The sequence below is a fragment of the Notamacropus eugenii genome, chromosome 1 (genome assembly GCF_028372415.1).
Source record: "Notamacropus eugenii isolate mMacEug1 chromosome 1, mMacEug1.pri_v2, whole genome shotgun sequence".
In the NCBI taxonomy this organism is placed as follows: domain Eukaryota; kingdom Metazoa; phylum Chordata; class Mammalia; order Diprotodontia; family Macropodidae; genus Notamacropus; species Notamacropus eugenii.
The window spans coordinates 235261785-235285987 of record NC_092872.1 but is presented as its reverse complement, the minus strand read 5'-3'; the positions used below and the strand labels follow the sequence as shown (position 1 = coordinate 235285987).

General features: G+C 45.5%; 3 protein-coding genes across 7 annotated transcripts; all 3 read right to left on the bottom strand.

Moving 5' to 3' along the window:
• Positions 1–779: 779 nt before the first annotated feature.
• Positions 780–13147, bottom strand: LOC140517144 (dual specificity protein phosphatase 13B-like). Of its 5 annotated transcripts, none has more exons than XM_072628100.1 (4): positions 13075–13147; positions 7465–7653; positions 6107–6324; positions 780–1238 (listed from the first exon to the last, which is right to left on the bottom strand). In XM_072628100.1, the coding sequence occupies exons 2-4, from the start codon at positions 7650–7652 to the stop codon at positions 1036–1038; spliced, it is 609 nt and encodes a 202-aa protein (XP_072484201.1). In that variant the 5' UTR covers position 7653; positions 13075–13147; the 3' UTR covers positions 780–1035. The 5 variants fall into 5 exon arrangements, with proteins under 5 accessions (XP_072484201.1, XP_072484199.1, XP_072484197.1 ...); XM_072628098.1 differs by lacking the exon at positions 13075–13147 and adding an exon at positions 10427–10516; XM_072628096.1 differs by lacking the exon at positions 13075–13147 and adding an exon at positions 10427–10515 and having other exon boundaries at positions 7465–7698.
• A 1349-nt stretch (positions 13148–14496) lies between these two features.
• On the bottom strand, positions 14497–15977 carry LOC140517147 (dual specificity protein phosphatase 13B-like). Its single transcript, XM_072628103.1, has 3 exons — positions 15856–15977; positions 15213–15433; positions 14497–14738 (listed from the first exon to the last, which is right to left on the bottom strand). Exons 1-3 carry the CDS (start codon positions 15975–15977, stop codon positions 14500–14502), a joined length of 582 nt encoding a protein of 193 aa, XP_072484204.1. The 3' UTR covers positions 14497–14499.
• Positions 15978–20386: 4409 nt separating this feature from the next.
• On the bottom strand, positions 20387–23111 carry DUSP13A (dual specificity phosphatase 13A). Its single transcript, XM_072628102.1, has 3 exons — positions 22943–23111; positions 21797–22014; positions 20387–20798 (listed from the first exon to the last, which is right to left on the bottom strand). The coding sequence occupies exons 1-3, from the start codon at positions 23101–23103 to the stop codon at positions 20590–20592; spliced, it is 588 nt and encodes a 195-aa protein (XP_072484203.1). The 5' UTR covers positions 23104–23111; the 3' UTR covers positions 20387–20589.
• Positions 23112–24203: the final 1092 nt, after the last annotated feature.

Genomic DNA, 24203 nt, shown 5'->3' with positions numbered 1-24203 from the left:
GAGTAAGCAGATGGTCACATTACATCCTGTATACACAGAGTAAAAAGCCAGCCCTGTGGCAATCCCAGAGCAAGGCAATTTATGTTTGCCTCATTGGCTTCTTAGAACAGCAGTCTGGGTCATAGCATGCTGGACATTCTGTAAATATAGGAAGGCACCAGCCAGTAAGCGGAGGGCCTGACTGCAGCCCATGGAACCCTGGATATCAATAGGATGTAATAAGGAAGGAGAAGATCTAATCTTTTCCTTTAGGAAAAATACCATTTATTAGAAAATGGCTCAACTCTACCTGATAACCCCAATTCTTCTCATGGTACCACTATTCTCACAACCTCTCAAACCCCAATCCCTCTTCAAGTCCTTGTGTTAATGACCCTATGGACATGGGTTGCCAACCATGACAATAGATAGGGGGCAAGGGCATATGAGATAGGAAATAAAGCCATAGCTGGGGACAGAGAACCAATAGGAAGAGTTTATGAGAGTCCAAGCAAAAGATGAGCCAGGAACTTAGCAAGGGCCACACAGAAGGAAGGAGGGAGCTAAATGGTGTTATACAAAGAAAAGTGGCAAAATTTGATAATGTATAGAAGAGCAAAGCACTGGAAATCTAAGCCTGGTCCAAAATCTACTAAGCTGGGCTAGATTTCCAGCTTTATGTAAGCCTTCACGGGGGAGAGGAGGGCAATAAAGACGAGATGGAGAACCAAGAGAACGGGACAAGTTTAAGACTTTCTTACATGTTTGATTGGGCTGTACAAGCACAAAGAACAAGTCCATTTTTGGTCTGATGAATTAATTCTTTATTATAGCTTGAGACCAACTCTTCTATGCATAAAGAATCTTTTTTTTAAAACAAGTTGAGCAAATTCACCTGTTAAAACATCAACTCTCAACCTTTCCCACCCCTGCCATCCTGATGCTTGATATTTACACGTCAGGGTCCATTTTGTAAACAGTGGGGGCTGCCAGTCTTCTGCGTGGCAGGTGGGGAGGGGAGGCCCCTAAGGGGTCTATTCCCAGCTACCTTCTCAGTCAGAGCCTCCCCATCTCCCGCCCCAGCCGACTGTCCAGGACCTGGAGCTGCCTGAGGAAACCCGAGTTGGGGCAAATGTCTCGGTGGGCCTGCACCGTCTGAATGGCCTCCACCAGGGTCATATTTTCACAGATCATGAGGAATGCCAGGACAAGTGTGGCAGACCGGCTGACCCCCATGGCACAGTGCACAAATACGCGGCCTGCAGATAGAGACAAAATACAAATTATGACCACAGCCACAACCACAGAAGAACTAAGAGTTGACTGCTCAGTTGATATGGCCCCATCAAAGTCTCCTAGAGATGAGAGGCAAAGATGTTAACTAACATGAAAAACTGGAGCTTTGCTCCTGGGCTCTGAAATTTAAAGGATGCTAACCCCTGTCAGTCAGGGACTTCAAATAGAGTCTTCCTCATGTCCAGACTCCAGGAGGATTCTTAGAGAGATTCCAAGGAAAGACACACTCCCTCTTCTCTCAAGGCTTCTAAGGAGCTGGCAAAAGTCTGAGAGAAGCCCCAGGCCCTTCTGCTTGGGAATGCTCAGGCCCTGAGAGAACTGGTCAAGTGCCTACTAGCTGGGAACTTTCTCTTTGCTCAACCCATCATTTCCAGGGTCCTGGTATCCAGTAAGGAGTAGAAATTGATTTAGACTGCATGACTATAAATAGTCCCAATGATACATGGCATGTCAATGGTTAAGCAGTGGAAAGCTAAGGAAAAGAGAATCCTGTCTAGAGTGAGCTGCAATGGAAGGGTGCCCCAATCTTGAGTTCATTGGTTCCTGGGCAGGCATCATTCTCATAGGGTGTGAATGGGCAGCCCCTAGAGTTGACCCTAAGGTAGAATGAATTATGAAATCAACTGAGGTCAGGGGTGAAGGATTGGGTGAGGGGAGGGGAGGGTCCTCCCATGAACCAGGGAGTTTCTTCTTCCTCAAAATGGGTAAATTAGATAAGATGACCTCTAGGTTCACTTCTTGATCCAAATCTGGGATCTACCTGGTGGAAGACAAAGAATCAGGATCATATCTTGTTGTTGTGCAGCATTCAGTTGTGTCCAACTCTGTGACTCCACAGACCACACAGCACATCAGACCCTTGTATCCTCCTCTAGCTCTCGAAGTCTGTCCAAGTACATGTTCGTTGTTTCCATGACCCCATCTGTCCATCTCATCCTCTACCATCCCCTTTTCCTTTTACCTTCAATCTTTCCCAACATCAGGGTCTTTTCCAATCAATCTCATCTTCTCATTAAGTAACCAAAGTACTTAAGCTTCAGCTTCAGTATTTGACCTTCCAGTGAACAGCCTGAATTAATTCCTTTAAATATCAACTGATTTGATCTCCTTGCTGTCCAAGGGATTCTCAGAAGTCTTTATCACCACAATTTGAAAGTATGATTCCGTGGTGATCAGCTTTCCCTATAGTGCAACTTTCACAAGCATACATTGCTACTGGAAAAACCATTGCTTTGACTAAAGAGACTTTTGTTGGAAAGGCGATATCTCTGTTTTTCAGTGTACTATTCAGATTTGCCAGAGCTTTCCTTCCAAGGAACAAGGGCCTTTTAATTTTATGACTGCAGTCACATCTGCAGCGATCTTTGAGCCCAAGAATATAAAATCTGACACTTCTACTTCTTCTCCCTCTTTGTGCCAAAAAGTGATGAGGCCAGGGACCAAGATCTTAGGATTTGGGGATGTTAAGCTTCAAGCCAGCTTTTACACTCTCCTCTTTCACCCTTGTCAAGAGGCTTCTTAATTCCTCTTCACTTTCTGCCTTCAGATTCATATCATCTTTGTATCTGAGATTATTGATAATTCTCCCAGCAACATTAATTTCAGCTTTTGATTCATCCAGCCTGGCATTTAACATGATACATTCTGCATATAAATTAAATAAAGTGATAATATACAGCTTTGTCATTCTTCTTTCCCAATCTTAAACCAATCAGTTGTTCATGTTGGACTTTAACTTATACTTCTTGACCTGCATACTGGTTCCTCAGGAGAGAAGTAAAATGACCTGGTACTCTCCTCTCTTTGAAGACTTGCCACATTTTGTTGCATTCCATGTAGTCAAAGGCTTTCGTGTAGTCAATGGAAGCAGAAGTAGATTTTTTTTTACAGAATGTCTTTACTTTCTTCATAATCCAGCGAATGTTGGCAATAATTTTTTTAGTTCCTCTGCCTCTTCAAAAACTTTCTAGTAATTCTCAGTTCACATATTACTGAAGCCTAGCTTGCAGAATCTTAAGCATTACCTTGCTGGCATGTGAAATAAGCAGAATTGTTCAATAATTTATACATTCCTTGGCATTGCCCTTCTTTAGGATTGGGATGCAAACTGATCATTTCAATCCAGTGGCCACTGTCGTTTTCCAAATTTGCAGGCATATTGAGTGCAGCATTTTAACAGCATCATCTTTTAGGGTTTTAAATAGTTCAGCTGGAATTTCATCACCTCCATTAGCTTTATTGTTAGTAATGCTTCCTAAGGCCCACTTGACTTCATGACTCTAGAAGCACCATAGTGGTTATTGGTAATGTGAAGGTCTTTCAAAATTCTTTTGTGTATTCTTGGCATATCTTCTAAATCTCTTCTGCTTCTGTTAAAAATTCCTGCCATTTTTGTCTTTTATCATGCCCATTTTTGCATGAAACTTTTCCTTGATATCTCTAATTTCTTGAAGAGATCTCTTATCTTTCTTATTCTTTTGTTTTCTTCTATTTCTTTACATAGCTCATTTAAAAAACCTTTCTTATCTTTTTCTTATCTTATCTTTTCTTGTCTGTCTTGGGTAACCCTGAATGGGATAGCTCATAGTTTCATTCAACTACGCAAGCCCTTCCACCATGATAAGGCAGTGATTGGGGAAGTGTGGGGGAAGGGGGAGGAGCATCATATCAGTCTCTGGCAAACTGTCCTGAGCCCAGTAGTTAATATCAAGTGATAGAAGGCACCTCAGAAGTCATCTAGACCGAAGCCTTGAGGCCATATGTGACCTTCTAGGTCCTTGGGTGAGGCCTTTAGACTGAGTGCAAGTTTTACAGAACAAATCCTTTTATTAAGAGGATTTGTTCTGCCAAGTTTGGATTCAAAGGACTGCACTTGAGAACCTAGAGGGCCACATGTGGCTCCAAGACTACAGGTTCCCAACTCCTGATCTAGATAAATGCCCTCACACTACAGAAGAGGAAATTTAGACCCTGAGAGGTTAAGCGAGTCATTTGAGGTATCATAAATAGTAAATGTCGGAGGTGGGATTTGAATTTATCTCCTCTGATGCCAAATACAGTGCTTTTTCTACTGCTCCATGCTGTTTCCCAAGGAGATGGCCTAAACAACTGGCATTAAAAAAAAAACAACCAAAACCAAAAACCTGAAATTCAAACACAGATAGTCAGTACATAGTACATCCCACTGCAAAAGTGGACTGCTCCTCCCTCCTTTCACCCTTGGGTTGCCCATTTGTGAATGAATCCTTCTCTCTTTCAGAGTTATGCTTTATGTCCATTATAACTTGATGGTCACCTGTGTGCAGATGTTTGCAGAGAGATCTACAAGGTATGTATCTACCAACCTTGTCCCTTACAGAGATGGCCTTGCCAGCTGGGCAAAGCCCTGCTGGGACCAAGAGATCCTGGACCCTTCTATGTGGAACTGGCCCTTCATGACAATTTCAGGGCCTATCATCTGGTACCCCAATTGTTGATCAAGCTTTCCTCCAGAGACTTCTAGAAAACCCAGTCACCAGCCTTTTCAGGCTAGTCTCAGTTTTCTCTTAGTGACTTAGTGACCCTATTGAAGGCTCTAAACAATGCTTCAGGGGTCTATATCCCTGTCACCTGTTCCAATTGGGCAGAGATATGTGGATGAGCAGTAGAGTGGAACTCCTTTAAGGATGCTTGCTCCCTTATTTCCTGATTAAATGCCTCCTAAATACAGATTTCACCTCAGTATATTTCACCTCAGATATATGAATATATCTGAGGGAGAGAAAAGAAAGTGATGTTAAAAGTCCTTCCCAGGGAAGGTCATTTTCATTTTTCACTTAAGGGAGTCTCAGTTTCCTGCTCTGAAAAATAGAAATAATAATTCTTTATTACCCACAGGGAATATAGTATAATGGGTAAAGCTTTAGGCTCAGAGTCAGAAAGACGTCCTGCCTCGGACACATTCCTATTGTGAGACACTGGGCAAAATCATTTAACCTCTCAGGGCCCCAAGCAACTTTTTCAGATTGCAAGTTGTACAACAGGCCCTGATTTGCACTGGTGGAGGGAGCTGACTTACCAAGAGTGGCACAGTGGAAAGAGCTCTGGTTTTGGAGTCAGAAAGCCGAGGTTCAAATCCCATCTCTGACACTCCATGTATGACCTTGGGTACGTCATTTAAGGTCCTCAGTTTGTGTATTTGTAAAATGAGTGGGGTTGGATTCCATGACCTCTAAGGTCTCTGCCACTATGAATATATGATCATAGCTATGAGACCTGGGAGTAAATGACTCTGGGCCTCAGTTTCTTCAAATGAAGAAGTGAGGGAGCTAGAGGGAGCATGGGCCAAAGGAAAAAAACAGTCATTTGGAGACAGAGGACCTTCAGCTTGCATGGCGCTGGGCATGGGTGCTGGGCATGGGTGCTGGGCAGGACACAGAAACCCTCTGGGCTGTGGTTTCTTCAGCTGTCCATGGAAGGGATTTGGCCAGATGACCTTGAGGCCCCTTCCAGCTCCAAGTCTATAATTCTCGCTCTAATCTTTCCCAAATGGGAGATTTCTGAGTATTTGTGCTTTTCTGGGGTGGAGCAGAGAAGGGGGGGAAGGTAGCCGGAACCTCTGAGAATTTTACCCTCCCAGAATGGTCCCAGCTGGCTCTTCTGGAAATGTCTTACTCTAAATCTTGAGACCCATTTGTCCCATTTGGCTCCTGGGTTCCTCCCTTGATCTCTTCTACCCATCTCTCAAATATAACACCATCACTGGGAAAGGAAGAGGAGGCTGAGATGAAAAAAGAAAAGAAATAAAAGAAGATGAGGAGGAAAAGGAGGAAGAGGAGAAGAGAAGGTTCACCTTGGTTGCTGAGAGCAGTTCTTATGTATCTTGATGCAGGCAGGAAGTAAATGCTGAGGTCAAAGAAGGGATTGTCATCAGCCTCAATCCCGTAATATTCCACAGGCATCCCTCGGTAGAATTTGGTGCCGGTATCAACGTGGAACCTGCCAGCGGCCACGTTCACAATGTGGGTGATGCCCAGCTGACACAGCTTACTCTTATCGCGTGCTGCATATCTGGAGGATGAAGAAGGAAGCAAAGGCATGAAATGGATGGTACTGCTGCAGAATGTCAGTGCCTAGCCTGGGCTGGGTGAGGTGACTTGGCAGGGTGACAGAAGAGCCAAGGCCTCCTCCAAGTCAGGGAAGTGCAGAGCACAGGGCACTGTCCCATGGGGACTTGGACATGAGCTTTTAGCCTGGCTCAGAGCTGGCTGTGTGACCATAGACAAGGAGGAAAGAGAGCAAGTATCATTTAAGCATTTTACAAATGTTATTTCATTCAATTCTTCCAATAATGCTGGGAGGTGAACTCCCATTTTACAGTTGAGGAAACTGAGACAGGCAGAGGGTTAAGTGACTTGCCTAGGACCACACAGCTGGTAAGTGTCTGAGACTGGATCTGAACTCAGATCTGGCACTCTATCCACTATGCCCCCTAGCTACTTTTAGGTAAATCAGTTACCTGCTCTGAGCCTCAGTTTCACCATCTATAAAATGGGATGGGACAGAGACTAAATCTGTGACTTCACTGGTAGAAGACGAGGAAATTCCCAACTATGCAAATTATCACCTTCCCTTTGTCTAAGAGGGTTGCTTAGGGGGAGCAGAGGTTAAGTGACTTGCTCAGGGTCACCCAACCAGGTTTTTCTGACTCTGAGGCTTGCTCTCTATCCACTACACCAAGATGAATAGTAGAAGGCATAGGATTTGAGTGTAAGAACTGAGTCATTTTTGTCTTTGTTATATCCAGCACCTAACTGAAGTCATCTCTCTGGTCCCCATGCCCAGGCATCGATGGGGTTCTTGGCATTCAGACCAACCCCTGCACTGAGAACCCCCTCTAAGGGGAGGGGATTATCTGTGTGAACCAGCCTGGAGAATTCACCAAAATGGCTCTTTCCAAAACTGGGGCCCTCTATCAGGAGCAGAGAGATGCACTGAGGGCTTCAGTTTTAAGGTAGAAAGGAGATGGACTCTTGGGGAGCCATGTCCCCCACTTTGCCCCCTTCTTTCCTTTGCTACCAGGGAGAGGTACCTAGGGGCTGAGCCTTTCAACGATTCCTCAGGAAAAAGTCATCCCTGAGAAGCCCATCACTGCTTCCTCAGAGGTGTGTCTCCCTCCCATCATTGTTAAGTTGGGGAAGGTGGGCTTACGCGTCTCCCAGGTAGAGGTTAGGCCAGACCTCATTGATGTGACTCATCGAGGAGGCCCTTCGAATCCACAGCAGGCGCTGCAGGTAGGCCAGGGTGGGTGTCTGGTAGGGGACAAGGTTCTGCGTGCTAACTCGGCTTGCCCCATGGATCTTGGGCCTCCGCAGGTCCTGTCTCTGCAGTGAGTCCATCCTGGAAAACAGGGGAGGGCATCCCATTGTTGTCCTTGTGCAGGCCCTGGGGGAGGGAGGAGGGAAGTGGAAGGGAAGGGGGGAGGAGGAATAAGTCCCAGAATCCAGGAAAAGCTGTCTCTCCCATCACCACGAGGAAAGATACCTGGTTTTTTGTTTTGTTTGTGTTTTTATAGAGGGAGTGAGAGACATCTGTCTCTCTTAGCAGTGAAGAGATGAGAGAAGAGAGACTTTTATATAATCAACCATGGAAGGGGAGTTGGGAAATGGCTTTGGGAAAAATGAATGGGTGTTGGGAGTTTAGTTAATTGAATGGGGCTCTGAGTATAAAAGGGGGTTGGACTGGGTGATCTTTAAAATTCTCTCCCATTATGTAATTCCATACCAACTTTCTTTCCTTCACCTCTGCCTTTCCTGGGTGGCAAATAGAGATCATTTTGCTAGGATCAGGAAGACAGAGGCAAGGCTATGGGTCTTGCCCAATGCCTCCCCAGCGTTTTTTGCTTGGGCTTAGCCATGAGACAGAGGAGATAAGGGACCCTTGCAGGGCTTATGTCATCCCTTGCCCCTCAGGGCTCTCAGTTTGTTTCAAGGGAAGCTAGATTTCCATTCTTTCTTCTCATAGACTAGCACCTCCTTGCCCATTAACACCCAGTAGAGGCCACCCAGGATCTCAGTACTGTGGCCCATTGGCTACAGAATTTAGCCACATACTTGTCTGGGGCCTAAACAGGTCAAGCTAACCTTTTCTAGACCTTTTCCAGAGTCCTACTCATGGATAGCAGAGTGCAGTGGTGACAAGGGACAATATCATTCTTGGATTGCCCAGGACTTGGCACATAGTAGGTACTGAATTAAATTGAACAGGTGATTTTTCCCCTAATGTACTCCTCAGCAAAACCCACTTCCCTTTCCTCAGCAAAACAGGACCAGAAATCTGGAAGTAAGGAGGGACCTCAGTCCCTCCCATCCTAATCAACTTCCTTGTCCCAACTCCCTGAGAGTCAGATTGGAATGGACTAGCTTGGAGTTTGAATTGTTTTTCCTTCATTTTAATGGATGGACATGATCTATAAGCATCCTGGGGAAAAGGGTTAAGTATGTGACCCTTCCCTCTTGAAAATTCTGTGATTCTATGACTTTTTTAATTTATTATTGTTATTATTACTACTATGGAATATATACTGTCTTCCATTAACTGAACTTCAAAGTATTGTTTTATTAAAAGAAAAAAGAAAAAAAAAGGTCTACCAGTCAAGGAAAGCTATAAGCTTCCTTTGTAACTTCTATTACACCAGGGTTCTTGTTCTGATTGTTAGGCTGCTCCTGATTTAGGAGATAAAGGGAAATGAGTTCAAGGAACAATTTGGAAATTAAGGGGGTATATAATTTGTTATTTGTAGGAATACGTACTAGTCTTTTCCCAAGTAGCAGCCTTGTCTGCTGCCTTGGAGAGGGGTGATACCTTAAGGCTGTCATTCTAAACCTTTATGACAACTAGCTGATGAGTTGGACAAGACTCAGAGGATAGGATACAAGCTGAGTGAAAGGTGTCTAAAAGAAAATGATGTGACTTCACAATTTTAACAAGAACCAATTTTACCTGGGCCAGGTCCACCACCTCATGTTGGAAATAAGCCAGGCTGGAAGAGTTCAGTAAACATGGAAGGCTTGCTGTCTCCTGGGCTTCTTTTCATAGTACATAGTGGATACAGTACTTGCATGTAAGTCCCTAGACCCAAGGGGCACCTGGCCCTGGGTGTAGGGGGTAGGCAAGGGAATCCAAATCCTTCTCACAATTTTCCCAGGTAAGCTTGGGGACCACACTCACATGAGGCTGAAGCAGCTAGGAACTGAAGTGACTTCTACCTGGAGCAGGGACAGTAATGTCCTATTCTATTCTCTGTCTGCCACCTGGGCCGTACCCAAGAGTGTGGCTGATGTAACCACAGGACTCTACAGGTTCCTCTCCCAGTATCAGGTGTTCTTTGCTGACTCTGCCCCTGGGACTCCTGGTGAAAATAGTCATAAACTTCCCATCCTTCAATTCCCCATTGAGACCCTGACCTCTGATAGCAGTGAACCTTCCCATCTGATAGAGGAAAGGTTAGACATAGCCTTAACTTTCCTTCTCTCCTTCTTTAAATTCCTGAACTGTATCCAGAACCATTATTCTGGGGTGACAGAGTATGTTTCCAGGGCCCTAGTGGGCACAGAAATGGGGACACTGGCTGTATCTTGTCCAGGAAAGTGGGTTATCTGGATAGCTAGCTATACAAAGAAATCCTAAGGAAGTTGGAGCTTATAAAGCTATGGGGTCATATATATCAGGGTCTGGTGTCCCTCTGGCTTTGACCTCCCATCCTGCATACTGTGGCTAGTCCATGTGGGATGGAGGTTGGAGGTGGTGCATTCTTTCTCAGAGCACCCCACCCCCCCCATTCAGGGTAATCACATATGGGACAACATAAGAGGAAATCTTCCACTTGATGGGATAAAGGCCTATAATCTCAGCTTAAAACCTGGCAGCAGGGGTAAAGAGAAACCTATAGAACCTGAATGACCTGTCCAAACTCCTACAGCCAGCTGATGGTAGAAATGGTTGTTGACCCAGAGAGTTGAACTCCCAGGAAACACTGACTGTGGGGTTCTGCAGATTTCACAGGTTAAAATCGGAACTAAGCTCAAGCCCACGGAAGTACTGCCTGACCCTGGAAGAGACCTCCAACCCTTCCCCAATAATGGGCATCTTACCTATATATGACCCCACCTACCTAGAGCATGGTCTAGGGCTTGAGTCTGGAGGCTCTGGGGGCCAGGGCAGTGCTGGACTCAACAGTAGGGATCAGAACAGGGGGTGGAGGTTCCATCTGAGAACACAGATGCTGTGAAGCGTCTAGAATTCCAGCTGGTTGACATGGAAGTTTCTGGGGGGGGAGGGGGGAGCAGGAGGGAGGAGGGAGGCCCTGAGCTATCCCTGCCCAGAAGAGGAGCCCGTCTTGAGCTACAGCTTCATCAAGCTGTCTCAAGGCATCGATGTACTCATCAGCTAGTCCAGGACAGATTGCAGAGTAAGCGGCCTCATATGATGTCATTTAAAGGGGCCCCGGAGAAGGGGTGTTGGCAGGAAAGAAGGGAGGTTACAGTGGGTGCCAATAACAAACCACCAACAACAGGAGGTAACCAGGGACTGGCCCCGCCAATTGGCCAGGCTTGGTCATCCCAGGGCTCTTGCAGCCTTGATTCTGATCAGGTTGAGTCTGGGGGCTGCTTTCAGGAAGCTCTTGCCCCCTGAATCCAGACACTCTGTCTCCCTGCTATAATTCTGATGGAGAGACCTGGTCCCACCCAACTCTCCCTTTGCCAAGCCTTTCTCTGGCCTCCCAGAATCAAACATAGGGTAAGACTACCCTCCCGTGGCCAACCCCATGCTCTGCAGCCCAACTGCATGGAAACCCCAATATCTCAGACCCAAGAAGACCTTTAAACAATACAACAACCCTCCTTCCCCTGGGACACTCACTTCAACCAACAGCTTAGCACCTTTCGCTGCAGAAAGGATTTTTGAGCAGAGAAATCCTGGACAGCTTCAGAGGCCCTCCCCATTTCTCACCAGAGAAATCATTTTAACCTAGCCCAGGGAAACAGAGGATTCAAATTGGTCTCTAATTTTTGTGGCCTGTAAGACCTTGGGCAAGTCACTTTCTCAGTTCAGCATCTGTAAAATGGCTACTGAAGTCCTTTCTTGTTCAAGATCCCTAATTCTGGCCTGTAAGGTTCCTTTTAATTACAAATCAAGGATCCTAGGGATCCTTTCCAGGGACTACCCTGATCAGGGTGAGAAGGGATGAGGATAACAGGGGAATCCTTATTCTTCCAAGGGATATTTCCCCACCCACCCACCCCCTCTACCCTGTTGGCACTGAGGCTCTGGATTTCCAGGGGCAAACAAATACAGAGGCAGATCTCTACACTGGTTGCTGTTTGCCCTGGGCTGCTTTTGGCCTGCTCCTAGCCTCTGCCTTGTCTTAAGACCAGATCCAAGTCATTTCTGTTGGGATTTTTGGTCTGGGGGAGCTGAAGGGTCAGGATTTGTGCTTATAGAAAATAATCCAATCTAGCCTAGGGGAGGATAAAATTGTAAAGAGCTTCAAAAGAGAAAATTTATTCTGAGATTCTTAACCTGAAGTCAGTGATTTTTTTTTAATAGTTTGATAAGTATTGAATCTTATATATTTTAATCCTATGCATAAGTATTATAATCCTATGTATTTTATTTTCTGCATTTAAAAACATTCTGAGGAGTTTACAGGCTTCATTAGATCCTTCCAAAGCAGTCCAGGAAACACGCACATACAAAGGGTTAAGAACCCCTGATATAAAAAAGTGAAATCATGAGGGCTCTTACAACCTTCTCTCTCACAGGTAGAAAGAAATGCTGCCTTCCATCCAGGGTCAGCCACTCCTGGGCAGCTCCCTTTCTCTTACCCTCAATCCCATCCCTTGTCTCCATCTTTCATCTGAGAAGCTCCCTCCCTTCCCCCACGGATCCCTAAAAATCTGAGAACAGAGGAACCCATGGGTCATCCATTATTAACTTAAGACATTGAGACTCAAGGGAGGTAATTGACTGGCCCAGGATCACTCGCTTAAGAAGAAACAATTCCACTCCAGATCTTTCCTATCTCAAGTCCCACACTTAGAAGACTATAGATTCAGAGGTGGAAGGGACCTTAGTGGTCTAGTCTTCTCTCTTGATTTTGGGTGAGGGAGGAGGATGAGGACTGAGCTGGTGATTTCTTTGGTAAAGGTTTTTCTCAGGTGAGAAAACTCAATAAGTCAGTCTCAGGGAGTCACCTGGTGCAGGAAGAGTTTAAGTGACTTATCCGGGGTCACGTGGCCAAGGACTTAAACCCAAGTTGTCCTGACTTCAAGATCAGTTCTCTAGCTGATATGCTATGAATGCCTCTCCCTATTTTACAGATGAAGAAACTGAGGCCTAGAAGAATTTAAATAATTTAAAGATAGTGACAGACTTAGGATTTGAACCCACTACTTCAAACTACAGACATAGTGTGCTTTCCCTTATACCATACTGGCTCCCTAATCACTATACCACACTATCAGGTTACCTCTCAGGTGTAATTAATTGTTCCTTTGCCATCCTCATATAATTACACAGCTCAGGATTGTCTTGTCTGTGCTGAGAAGAGAAGGGTGATGGGTCACACTGTTAACTATCAGTTTTCCTCTGTCTCTGACTCCTATCTATTTGTCTGTGTGGGTCAGGTGGCTCTAACTCTCCCCACACAGCCAGCTACCACAACCCACGTGTGTCCCTGCCACCCCCAAGCACATGCTACCAAGGGGCTGTGCCCTTCGAGGCATGCCTAGAATGGGGTGAGGAGGGGGAGGCACTCACCTGTGGAGGGGGCCTAGCCTGGTTCCAGCCGATGGCTATAGTCTCCCAATAGGCAGGTTCCCAGCTGCCTGTCTCTGCTCTGTTGAGGCTGCTTCTATTTTGGATTTGTGTTTAATTATAAACCATGATCTGCTTCCCCCCCTTCCGCCCTCCTCTTCTTACTACCCACCCTACCCGGGGCAATCAGTCCCGTTCATTCCCAGGAGGGGAAGTTGCAGAGATGATGGCATGGCAAGGGTGTGAGACTGAGCCCTGTCTGGCAGTCCTGGCACCTGCCACCTGCCACCACCCCCTCTGACCCATAATCAGAACTCTGCACACTGAGGATACGGCAAGTCTAGCCACAGCCTCAGCTATATATATGGTATGTGTCAATGATTGTTGGGAGCTGGGGGTGGGAGGAATGCAGGAGAAGGCTGTAAGCAGCTAATCTCTGGCCAAGGGGATTTAAAAATGTGTGGGTATTCTTTTCAAGTCTTTATTAGTATGTAGAAATAGAGGGTAGAAAACAAAATGGAACAAGGCTCATGATTATGGTCTTGTACCACTTAGGACTGGAGGTGTGATGGAGAAAGGAAACTGGGCTCACCAACAGACCACCTGTTCTTGGCCACCTGGATGTCCAGTCCCTTCCTGGTCTGTTACACCTTCTCTCCTTTCCCCTGCCCCCTCTACCCTTGGTTGTACCACAAAGAAAGATGAGCAGAGAGCAAAGCTAAGAAAAGTGTGGAAAGAGAGAAGCTTGAATGCTATTCAAATGAGATAATATTTGTAAAGCATGGTGCCTAGCACATAGTAGGTGCTATGTCAATGCTTATTATGCCCTCTATCTTCACTGAGTTGACTGTGTTCACCCTCAGGATGCCACATCACAGGTGAAAATAGCAAGGAGCCTGGGAGGATTTTGCCAGGAAATGAAGTCCAGTTCCTTGGCCTATGCTTTGCAAAAGCTAGATGTCCTTTCTGTAAGAATCTGACCCATAATTCTGTCCAGGTGAAGGATGGGCCACTGTTTGCAGCCTAGAGTTCAGAGAAGTGGCTTTTGGGAAAGGTTATACAGAGGAATGACTATCGTATATTTCCTGGACCCTGAACAGAAATTCAGTTTGTGACCAGAACCTGCTCAGAGGTCTTCACATCTCCAACCCATTAGAACCTTTGAAAAATCTCTCAAAATATCTCAAAGGGAACCTTGGCAAAGTTCTCCTATCTCACCTCACAGTGTCTCTCCACCATTTTGATCCCTGCCAACTTCAGTCTTCACAGGTACACATGTGCACAGTTCTAAATGAAAAAAAGTCCTAGCTCTCAGATCTGCACCCTTCCAATACATTCTTAAGGGAAGATAACCCCATTGGTAGACCCTTTGAACCTAGTGAAATGTCAGTAAACCTTTGATATTTTTTAAAAACAGTCATTTTATTTTCAGGGCAGAGGGGTGGGTGGCATCAGTTTCTCTCTGCTCCCTTTTTGCTGTTCCTGGCTAAGTTGGAGGTCCAGGTCACGCAGCTGGGAAAGAAACCCCCGATTGGGGCAGATGTTTCGATGGACACTTACTGTCCTCAGGGCTTCTACCAGGGTCAGCTGTTTCCTGAGCATCAGGAAGGCAAGGACCAGAGTAGCAGAGCGGCTGAGCCCCATGGCACAGTGAACAAGCACCTTCCCTGGAAAGAATCAGAGCATCAGAGATTTAGAAATGGAGATTTAGAAATTAGAGGCCATCAAGTACAATTCTCTTCTTTTACAAATGAGGAACTGAGGCCAACAGATATTAAGTGACTTGCCCAGGGTCACACAACTAGTAGGTATCTAAAGCTGGATTTGAACTCAGGTTTTCTTGATACCAAATTCAATAAACCAAGCCATGAAGATGGGGAATTGAGAACAGCCTCAAGTGGGTATAAAGGGAAGGACAAGAAAGAAGAGTCCTTGATCCATTTTACAGACTGGGAACCTACAGCCCAATGTAACAGAAAAGCTGGGGCAGCTATAGGTCTTAAATCCCACCAAACCCCAGGCCCTAGGGTCCTTGAAGTCTAGCCTGACTCCTGTTCTTGATCATCTTTGCATGATCCTGAGAAATGGAGTGGAGGGAAGTGCTTATATGATCTGGGCTTCCCACTAGCCTGCCCTCTTACCTTCTGAGGTCTCCAGTGCTCCCTGGATGAAGTTTGCTGCCTCATGGAAGAAGACACTGAGGTCAAAGGCAGGGTCATCAAAAGCCTGTATCCCATGGTAGGTCACAGGTAAGTGGCAATAATAACTGGATCCTGTAGATACACCCAACCCCCCATGGGCAGCATTGAGGATATGAGTGATTCCTTGGTTCTGCAACATTGTGAGATTCCTGGCAGCCCATCTATGGTGAGGAAGGAATTCCAAGAGACATGAAGTTGCTACAGGTCAGATGGCAATGGGCCTCCAATAACTGGGATCCTGACCCAACTTCAACCTCAACAATCCCCAAACCCAATTCTTAGCCTAACCCACATCCAAAACTGAAACCTCCTAATCGTAATCGAAACCCTAAAACATACTTCCCAAGCCCCAATATCTCAAGTCTTACCCAAAACCTAATTCTAGCCCTAACCCTGCCAATCCAGCCCTCCTTCTCCAGTCCCATAGCTCATTCTCTAGAGATCAGGATGGTAGAGACATCCAACTAATTTAATATTCCCTCCCCCTTGGCCTCTCTGGGGACAGCCCCAGTTTGGATCCTAGGATGTATAATTTGGGAAAGGATAGGAAATCAGGGAGGGACAATGAACAGAGATATCTTACAAATCTCCTATGTAGATGTTAGGCCAGACTTCATCCATGTGGTTCCCAGGCCCCCTTTGAGTCCAGAGGAGTCGCTGCAGGTCATCTAGCTCTGGTGTCTTATCTCTGACCTTGTGAAACATCTTCCCACCTGCCTCACCCCCAATGGGGCGTACTCAAGTCAGGGTGAAATCCAAAGGAACCTTGACGTAAAATGGCACGGGTAGGAGGGAAATAAGTGCAGAGGAAATAGAGACAACAAAAGAAAAGGTTGTTGGGGTTCTTGCTTTCCCTATGGAAACACCAGTCCACTTACATGATAGTGTGAGTACTGCCAAGGGGGAGGGATATTGGGAGGATAGACTGAATACACTTCTTGAAGTTCTCATCTCTGAGTTGTTGGATTTTAGTGGGCTGATGGTAGAACAAGAATTCCTCACTTTCACAAAGATGTAATTGATGCAGGAAGGGATCCTAGTTCTTCAAGACCCTGGGCCTATGTCTTTGGCTTCAGATACCTTACCTTAGCCAGCTTTCTTCTCTGCCTGTTTCTTTTCTCTTTCCTCTTCCCTTCTCTCTTCCTAACCTTTTCTTTGTAGAGGAGACTCATTTTTAAGCTTCATTTTCATTCAAAATGTCACTTTAGGCCCTGATCGATTCCTCATCAAGGGATCCAAAGATCTGGCTGCCTGAGAAGCACTTCAGACTAGACTGCCTTCATATCTTGAGTCCTAAATTTGAACAATGGGAAATAAGCTTAAACTCCTTACTTTCACTGAAGAAGTAGAAAACACAGGATGTAGAATGTTGCCTTATGTTGTCAACCACAGTCGATACATCGGTTTGTTTTATTAAACTTTGTGTTTGGGGATTTTGTTGTTGTTGTTACAAGGGTAGGAAAAGGGGGTAAGGCATGTTCAGAAAGGAATGTGACATAAAAGCAAAACTCTGTTTGTAGGTCACCTACCTCTAGTAACCTTTTTTTTCTGGAAAAAAAAGAAAAAAGGGTTGAAGTTACTAAATAGCCACTTGATACATAGTCAAGTCATTCTGGATTTTATTACCAAAGTCCAAGTGGATTTAGTCATAAGTTAAGGGAAAGCCCAAGGGAGAGAATATTCCTGGTGACTTACTTCCTGACTTCCTTGTTTGCTTGATTCAGTGACCTCCAGCACAGTCAGGAAAGTTTAAGTTTCTAGCTTATTTACTAGCATATAGCATGATAGAAAGAAGTTTGTACTAGGAGTCAAGAAATATGAGTTCTAGACCTAGCTTTGCTACTGACTAGTCGTATGGCTTTGGGTCAGTCATTTAACTTCTCTGGGCCTCAGTTTCCTCTTTTGTGAAAAGAAGGGATTGAATTTGGTGACCTCTAAGGAAAGTCACTCCCAGAGACCTATGTCTGGGTGACTTCCTTAAGAAGGAGACTTAGGACACCCCAAGATCTTAGAATCATGGAATTTGAGGGGTGGTTGGAAGGGACTTCATTAGTCATCTATTTTAATCCCAACATGAGTTATAATTTACATGGACTATAATTTACCCAAATGGTCATCTAGACTCCTCTTGAAGGCCTACAGGGAGGGAAAATCTACTCCCCTTGAACTTCCCCATTCCATTTTGGGACAGATTTCATTCTTAGGAAATTCTTTCTGACATCAAGCCTAAATTGGCCTCTTGCCCTTTGGGGTCAAACAGAATAAATCTAATTCTTCCTCCTCAAAACAGGCCTGTAAACCTTTGAAAGCACATATCATGTTCTTACATCTTCTGCAGGCTAAATGTCCTTCCCCAGTTTCTTTAGCCCGCCCTCCTAGGACACAGATTCATGACTTTTTGCCATACTTGGTTGCTACGACTGTCTTCTTCTGGACACTCTTTAACTTGCCAACATTCTTCTTAAAGTATGGCATCCAGAACTGAACGTGATATATCCGATGACAATTGATAAGAGCAAAGTCCAGTGGCCCTATCAGCCCCCTATTTCTGGAAGCTGTGCCCCTTTTAATGCAACCCAAGATTGTATTTGGTTTTTTTTTTGGTTGCTGCATCATCCTCATGTGGAACTTGCAGTCCACTAAAACCCCTAGATCTTTTTCAGAAGTGCTGTCTAAGCATGTGCCTCTCCCATTTTGTGCTTGTGAAGTTGACATTTGGTACCCAGAGGAGTGATTTATCCTGATGGAATTTCATCTTTATTGATCCTGACTCATCAATCAGTCTATTGTCTGGCTCTCCCAGCTTTGTGCTTCAGCAAATTTAGTGAGCCATTGAAGATGCAAGTCATAATTTAAAAATATTAAAAAGGACAAGGCCAAGCACACATCCCCAGGGTATATAGAGGCCTCTTGGCACGTTGACACTGAGCCATTAACAACTGCTCTCAGAATCCAGCCAGCCAACCAGCTGTGAATCAGTCTATATTATCAGTTAATCCAGATCTCTTTATCTTCTGAATAAGACTAGGAAGAAACATCAAAAATTCTGCTAAAACCTAGATAAGCTGTAACTACAACATTCCCCTCACATACTAGTTTAATAATCCTGTCAAAAGAGGAAACGAGGTTGGTCTGGCTTGACCTGTTCTTGATAAAGTGACTCCGGATTTTTACAATCATCTATTGCCATTCAAGAGGTTCAATAGCCGTATCTTTAGTGATTCACTCTGGAATTTTCCCAAATTGGAGACCTGGAGGCTGCACAGGCTCCCTGAGCAGGGCAGAGGAGTTTAAAGTTCAGGCTTTAGTGTCTATTAATTGGCTTTGAGAGTCATTTCCCTAACTCATAGGAACATACATTTTGAGCTAGAAGGTATCATAGACATCATCAAATTAAACCCCTTCAGTTTTGAGGAAACTGAGGTACAGAGGTTCATCATGTACAAAGGTTCACAGCTAATGAGTGTCTAGGCAGAATTCAAACCCAGCTCTTCCTGATTCTAATTATAATCTACTGGTCTGCCTCTCTGATATCACTTATAGGGCAGTTTATATTCCCTCTCAATTTCTGCCACCATACCAATCCATTTAGTGTGCTGCAGTCACCAGGAGAATCTATCCCCTTCAATTTAGCAGCTGGAGATGAAAGCAAATCCCAGAGTTCATCACTAAAGTTCTGTGGAACGACTTCAGAAGGGTAGTCATCAGAAAGGGCAGAAAAACTTCTTTCTGTATCACAGGTAACAGGAATATGGGTCATTTTCTGTCTCTATTATAGACAGAAGAAGAAGATAAGGATTTAACTGACTCAGGACTCAGGATAGAATTATGGATGAATCTGGTGACCAACCAAAGGGAGTATGAACAACTAGAAGTGGGAAATGGTGACATGTCCTTCTCCGGAGATCTCAGAAGAGACAAGATCCTCCTGGTCTAGGCTGGGAGTAGTCTGGCAGAGAAAAGAGGCTTGGCTATAAAGGAGGACCTCAAGAAAGTCTACCCTATCCTCTGGGCCAGGGAAATAAGGATATTAGAGTCAGGCTCATCATAACATGCAGCTTCCTTTCTCCATTTCTGCCTGAGTAGCTGGGACAGGAGACAATTTAGCCTAAAGTCCCTGCCCAAAGGGGCATAGCCTGGGTTCCCTCAAAGTGTGTGGTGAGTGGGGTGGGAGGAGTAAAAGAATGCTGAAAAGAGAAGGGAATAGGGGAAAACTGATGGGGGGATTGGGAGCCTGGAGAAGTTTGTGGAGATATGTGTGAAGTTGGAAGATCTTAGGTAGAGGGATCCACTGGAGGCAGGGGGATGAGGGTGAAGAAGACTTGCCTCCCCTCTCCCCCAAGCACTGGAATCCATCTTGCTCCTCCAATTTAGGAAAGTTGGACACAGTCCTACCTCCTTCCCTGCATAAACACATACTCCTGAAACTTCCAGCATGGGTAACCAGGGCACTGTTGGTAGGTTAGATGGGTAGTCAAAATGGTGGCAGAGGGCCTGGGATTGAGTATGAGCTCTTGGTTTGATGGGTCTTGTGTATGGCTTGGTAGAAGTTGGGGAGAAGGTGATGGTACCAGTTAGGATTTGATGACCACAGAGAGATGGCAGGTGGTTTCCTCAGGCCCTTTCTCATCGCTAACCCTTTGTTGCCTTCAGGGGAAGGAAGTAGAGCCTGGCCCAAAAGACAAAGTTAGGCAATTAACGAGTTTCCCTATCCACACCTCCTACCCACACACATACCTTTGCTCATCATCTCCCCCCACCCATTCTATCTTGTGTTCTCTCTTCCTTCTCTCTTCTTTCCTCCCACCAAACTTCATATAGCCCTCTACATAGGAGTGGAAAACCAGTAGCTTCCAAAGGGGATGACTAGTGTGGCGGTATCCTCAGGCTGAGAAACATAAGAAACTTGAGGAATTAGTGAATGGGAGAGAGTAGACTGTAGGCCCCTAAACATTCCTTACTCCTATGCCCAGGAGATCCAACTATTTTCCAAAGGTGTGTTACTAGAGTAGGGAACCTTTCCATTCCCCTCCCATTCCCATGTTGGCAAGGAAGAGTAGGCATATTCAAATCACCTAGCTCCCTAGGGCAGCAGCACCAGGAGCCATACTCACTTGTCCTGGATGAGAGGCCAATCCTGGCAAAAGACAGAAGATGCTCCTAATCCTCCTCCACCCCAAACTAGCCCTGGTCTTGCAAAGACGGAAATCTGCTTTTTGGTGAGGCTTCTTCTGTCCTATTATCTTTTGAAAGGCAGCATGAAGGTTAGGATGTCACCTTAATAGATGAGGCCTGGAAGTGATGAGGGGCTGCTCTCTCAGTCCCTTGGTGCTCCCCCTGCTCCCTGAAGCTGCCCGTCCAGCTGGCACAGCTGCTTGAGGAAACCAGAGTTGGGGAAGATCCAACGGTGTTGCTTCACAGAACTCACAGCCTGCCGCAGAGTTAGCCCTTGCCTCAGCATGAGGTAAGCTAAGACCAGAGTGGCTGATCGACTGACCCCCACCACACAGTGAACTAGGACCTTGGCTGGAGGAATAAGCAAGAGGGAGAAGGGTGGTGAGAGGCTGCAGGGGAGGCAAGTTCCTCCCACTCCCACTAGAAAATTAATCACTCACTACTCTCACAGGGGCTCCAGAACTGCACCCCTGGGAGCAATAGTAACAGATCGCACTTCTATAGATTTCCTTACAATAACTCTGTGAGGCATAAGATACTAGTATTTTTACAGATAAGGAAATAGAGTGAATCCCCCACAGCCATACAACTAACATGTCAGGAATAGACCTTAAACCACAGTGAGGAACCTGCCTTGAACCCAGGCCTCCTGACTTCAGATCTAGTTGGTCTTTCACCATTTTCCAGTACAGTGACATAGTATAAAAGTCTTGGAAGACCCTGAGATGATCCTTGTCCCAACTGTTGCAAAGATCACTTGTGTGATTGTTTACACTTCCCTTTACCAGTCTGTTCTTTCTTGTCCTTATCTCTGAAAACAGTAGAATGACTTAACTTGCCCTACATTATACTTATGAGGAGGGGCTAGATAATTATATGTGAAAATGCTGTAAAGAGTATAAGGGGCCATACATCAAGCCATCATTATCCTCAATTTCACTGTACAGATAAGGAAACTGAGGCCTAGAAAATGATGCTCCCTCGTCTAGAGTCATACATGAAGAAAAGAGAGTTGGGGCTGGCTAGCTGAGTGAATTATCAATTGCAGAAGGTGTGGAAACTGCTCCCAGCCCTTTCTAAGTTGTCTTCTTGGCTTCTCCAGGCTCTTCCTCTGACTTTCCCCTCCTTTCTCCCACACCAGTTTCCTCATGGGGAATATATTTTAGGGCAAAAATGGAAATCAGTGGACATCTGGGTTGAATCCTGAGTTGCTCTGGAGCCCTCTCATCACAGTGGGGGATTCATCAAGCTTAATATTCCTCAGTTGGAGAACGTACACGTTCAGAGATGGGCTTAAACCAGGGAGAACAAAAAAGTCCACCCATCCATTCCCAACCCCTGTTTCGTACCCCCAGGTGTGAGGAGGGCATTGTGGATAAAATCAGCAGCAGAAGAAAAGTAGGCACTGATGTTGAAGTCAGGGAGGTCATGGGCAGGCACCCCCAGGTAGCTCACACAGCTGCCATAGAAGTCAGGTCCCCCCTGGCAGTAAAGCCCCCCGTGGGCTGCGTTCAGCACATGAGTAATGCCTAGTTTCCACAGTTCAAAGCGATTGTTTGCTGTGGCTCTAGAGGAAGACAAGGACAGATAGGGTGGTTGATGGATTGATTCAAGCTGGCTACCTTAGGAGTGATGGTGGGAAACATCTGAATGGAAACTTTGGTTGGTCATGCAGACAAGCACAAATCCCCAGGCTTCTGGTACTGAGCAGGTACTGAGGAAGAGCACAGTAATCTAAAGGAAATAACACCCACCAAGCCCAAGCCTGCTCAGCCCCTTCCTAACTCTTCTCTGTTCCTAGCCCCTGAGCCTTCCCCTTTCATCCCAACACATATTTCTCCTTGTGGGTAGTGTGGAACCAGGTTTGGGTGATCCCCTTTGCTACCTGGGGTTTTCAGTTTCACTGGGCCCAAACCTTGGGTAGAGAAGAAAGAAGGAAGATTCTCAGATGTCCCTGTCCAATCCCATACCACATATACCTTCCTGGATGCCCTCTTTCATCATATCTATAAATTACCTTTTGGGTCTGAAGCTTTAGGGATTCTTCCTGTCCCAAGAGGAGGGAGGGAATGGGCTAACCTGAGATGAGCCAGTTAGAGGTTCTAGGAATTGCCAAGGCATTGCCCATTTCTTGTCTTTCACCCAAATCCCTGTAACCCTCTCTTTCTTCTATGCCCTAAGCCTGCCCTACTGCAGGCTTGTCAATTGTTTCAAGTTTCTGGGAGACTTCTGGAATCTACACAAAACTTCTAGCTTCTAGGTCCAGTATTTTTTTTTCTCTAGGAATGTTGGGTGCTCTCACTGTCCCACCTTATGGTTGTCCCTAGGTTCTCCCTTTCCCTCTCCCACCATGGTCATGCCAATTCTGATTATAGACACAATATATCTCCTTCCAACCCTTGCTGTAAAAACTTCCTGAAAGAACAGGTTTCCTCTCTTTTCTCCCTCATCCTGATTTCCCAGTTGCATTTTCTTATCCCCAAATCAACACTCACGCATCTCCTATGAAGAGATTGGGCCAGACTTCATCCACATGGCTGCAGGAGACTTTCCCTGTCCTGAGGAGCTGCTCTACTTCAGAGACACTAGGGCAGGAAGCATTAGTATGATCTGTCTCAGCTTTGATCTCCCTTGGGGACTCCTTTTCCCCAGACATCAGCAGGAGAGACCTTACCCTCTCTATGTTGGAGAAACCCAGGGTATGGGTATGCTGGTGGGGTGGGGCAGAGTGGAGGGGGTAACAGCTCCCTCCTAGACCTTGTGCCTTCTCTCACTCAGGTATCATTTTTCCTTTCCAGAGACTGGCAGGGACAGGTGGGACAGCAGTGAGTGACTCAGCAAGGCACAGTGGCCTCCAGACAGAAAAGTCACTTTTCCTTGCTGATTAACTCCAGTGTTTCCCTTCCCCCAAATCTCAACATCCATCAGCTTTTCTCTTCTCCTTTTTTAGACCCCTTCCAACATCTGTACCTGCTCCTAGAGAGCACTTGAACTGAGAATTGGGAGAGATTAACAACTGTGACCAGGGTGCATTAGGGGTGAAACTCTGATCGTAGGCCAGCGTATTCAACAGTGCCTTCCTCTTGGAACCTAATTCTAGGCCCAGATTTGGAGATGTGAGTGAAGGGAATGAAGAGACAGATTCAGGAAGGTAAAATATCCTGTTTCATGTTCCAATCCAAACCAGGCAGATACTCTCATCAATCATCTAGGCCATCCTGAGAAGGCCAAGCTACTAGACAGACCTTAGGTCTGCTGTCCTTTGAAAGGATAAATGAAACCCATTAACTCTTGAGAGATCTTGAGGGTCCAGTCCTTTGCAAGACACTATGGGGGAGGGGGGACACTGGAGAAACATAACACAAGCTGATCATCATCATAGATTATAAAACTCTATCATACATTGCCTTAGTGGCCCAGGCTGGATAAGAGATCAGACACATGGGACATGTCTGCCTTGGAATAGAACTGGAGAAGGTTCCTAAAGTTCCAATGAACCACAGGCTTCACTCAGGCACTCTAATCACATAAACAGCCAAGTTGTGGGGATTGGGCAGAGTTTTTGAATGCTGAAAATCATGTAAATGGACAGATTCTGGCAAAGGTAATGGAAAAGAACATCCCAAGTGGTCAGAGGGTTGAGCAAAGGACTTGTGAATAAAATAGTCTCTGTTCCTCAGTTTTGGTTTATTTTGTTTTTATTTAATCAGTAAAATGAGGGATTTGAATTAGTCTCTAAGGTTCCTTCCAGTTTGA

What these genes read in the sequence shown, in the direction of transcription:
- LOC140517144 (XM_072628096.1), bottom strand. Translation starts at nt 7,679, where the DNA reads ATGGGATGCCCTCCCCTGTTTTCCAGGATGGACTCACTGCAGAGACAG. An exon ending in AACCTCTACCTGGGAGACGC is followed by an intron (nt 6,325 to 7,464) that starts GTAAGCCCACCT and finishes TTCATCCTCCAG; the next exon opens with ATATGCAGCACGCGATAAGA. An exon ending in AACTGCTCTCAGCAACCAAG is followed by an intron (nt 1,239 to 6,106) that starts GTGAACCTTCTC and finishes CTCTATCTGCAG; the next exon opens with GCCGCGTATTTGTGCACTGT.
- LOC140517147 (XM_072628103.1), bottom strand. Translation starts at nt 15,977, where the DNA reads ATGTTTCACAAGGTCAGAGATAAGACACCAGAGCTAGATGACCTGCAG. An exon ending in AACATCTACATAGGAGATTT is followed by an intron (nt 15,434 to 15,855) that starts GTAAGATATCTC and finishes TCCTCACCATAG; the next exon opens with ATGGGCTGCCAGGAATCTCA. An exon ending in AGCACTGGAGACCTCAGAAG is followed by an intron (nt 14,739 to 15,212) that starts GTAAGAGGGCAG and finishes GATTCTTTCCAG; the next exon opens with GGAAGGTGCTTGTTCACTGT.
- DUSP13A (XM_072628102.1), bottom strand. Translation starts at nt 23,103, where the DNA reads ATGTCTGGGGAAAAGGAGTCCCCAAGGGAGATCAAAGCTGAGACAGAT. An exon ending in AATCTCTTCATAGGAGATGC is followed by an intron (nt 22,015 to 22,942) that starts GTGAGTGTTGAT and finishes GTCTTCCTCTAG; the next exon opens with AGCCACAGCAAACAATCGCT. An exon ending in TGCCCTCCTCACACCTGGGG is followed by an intron (nt 20,799 to 21,796) that starts GTACGAAACAGG and finishes TTATTCCTCCAG; the next exon opens with CCAAGGTCCTAGTTCACTGT.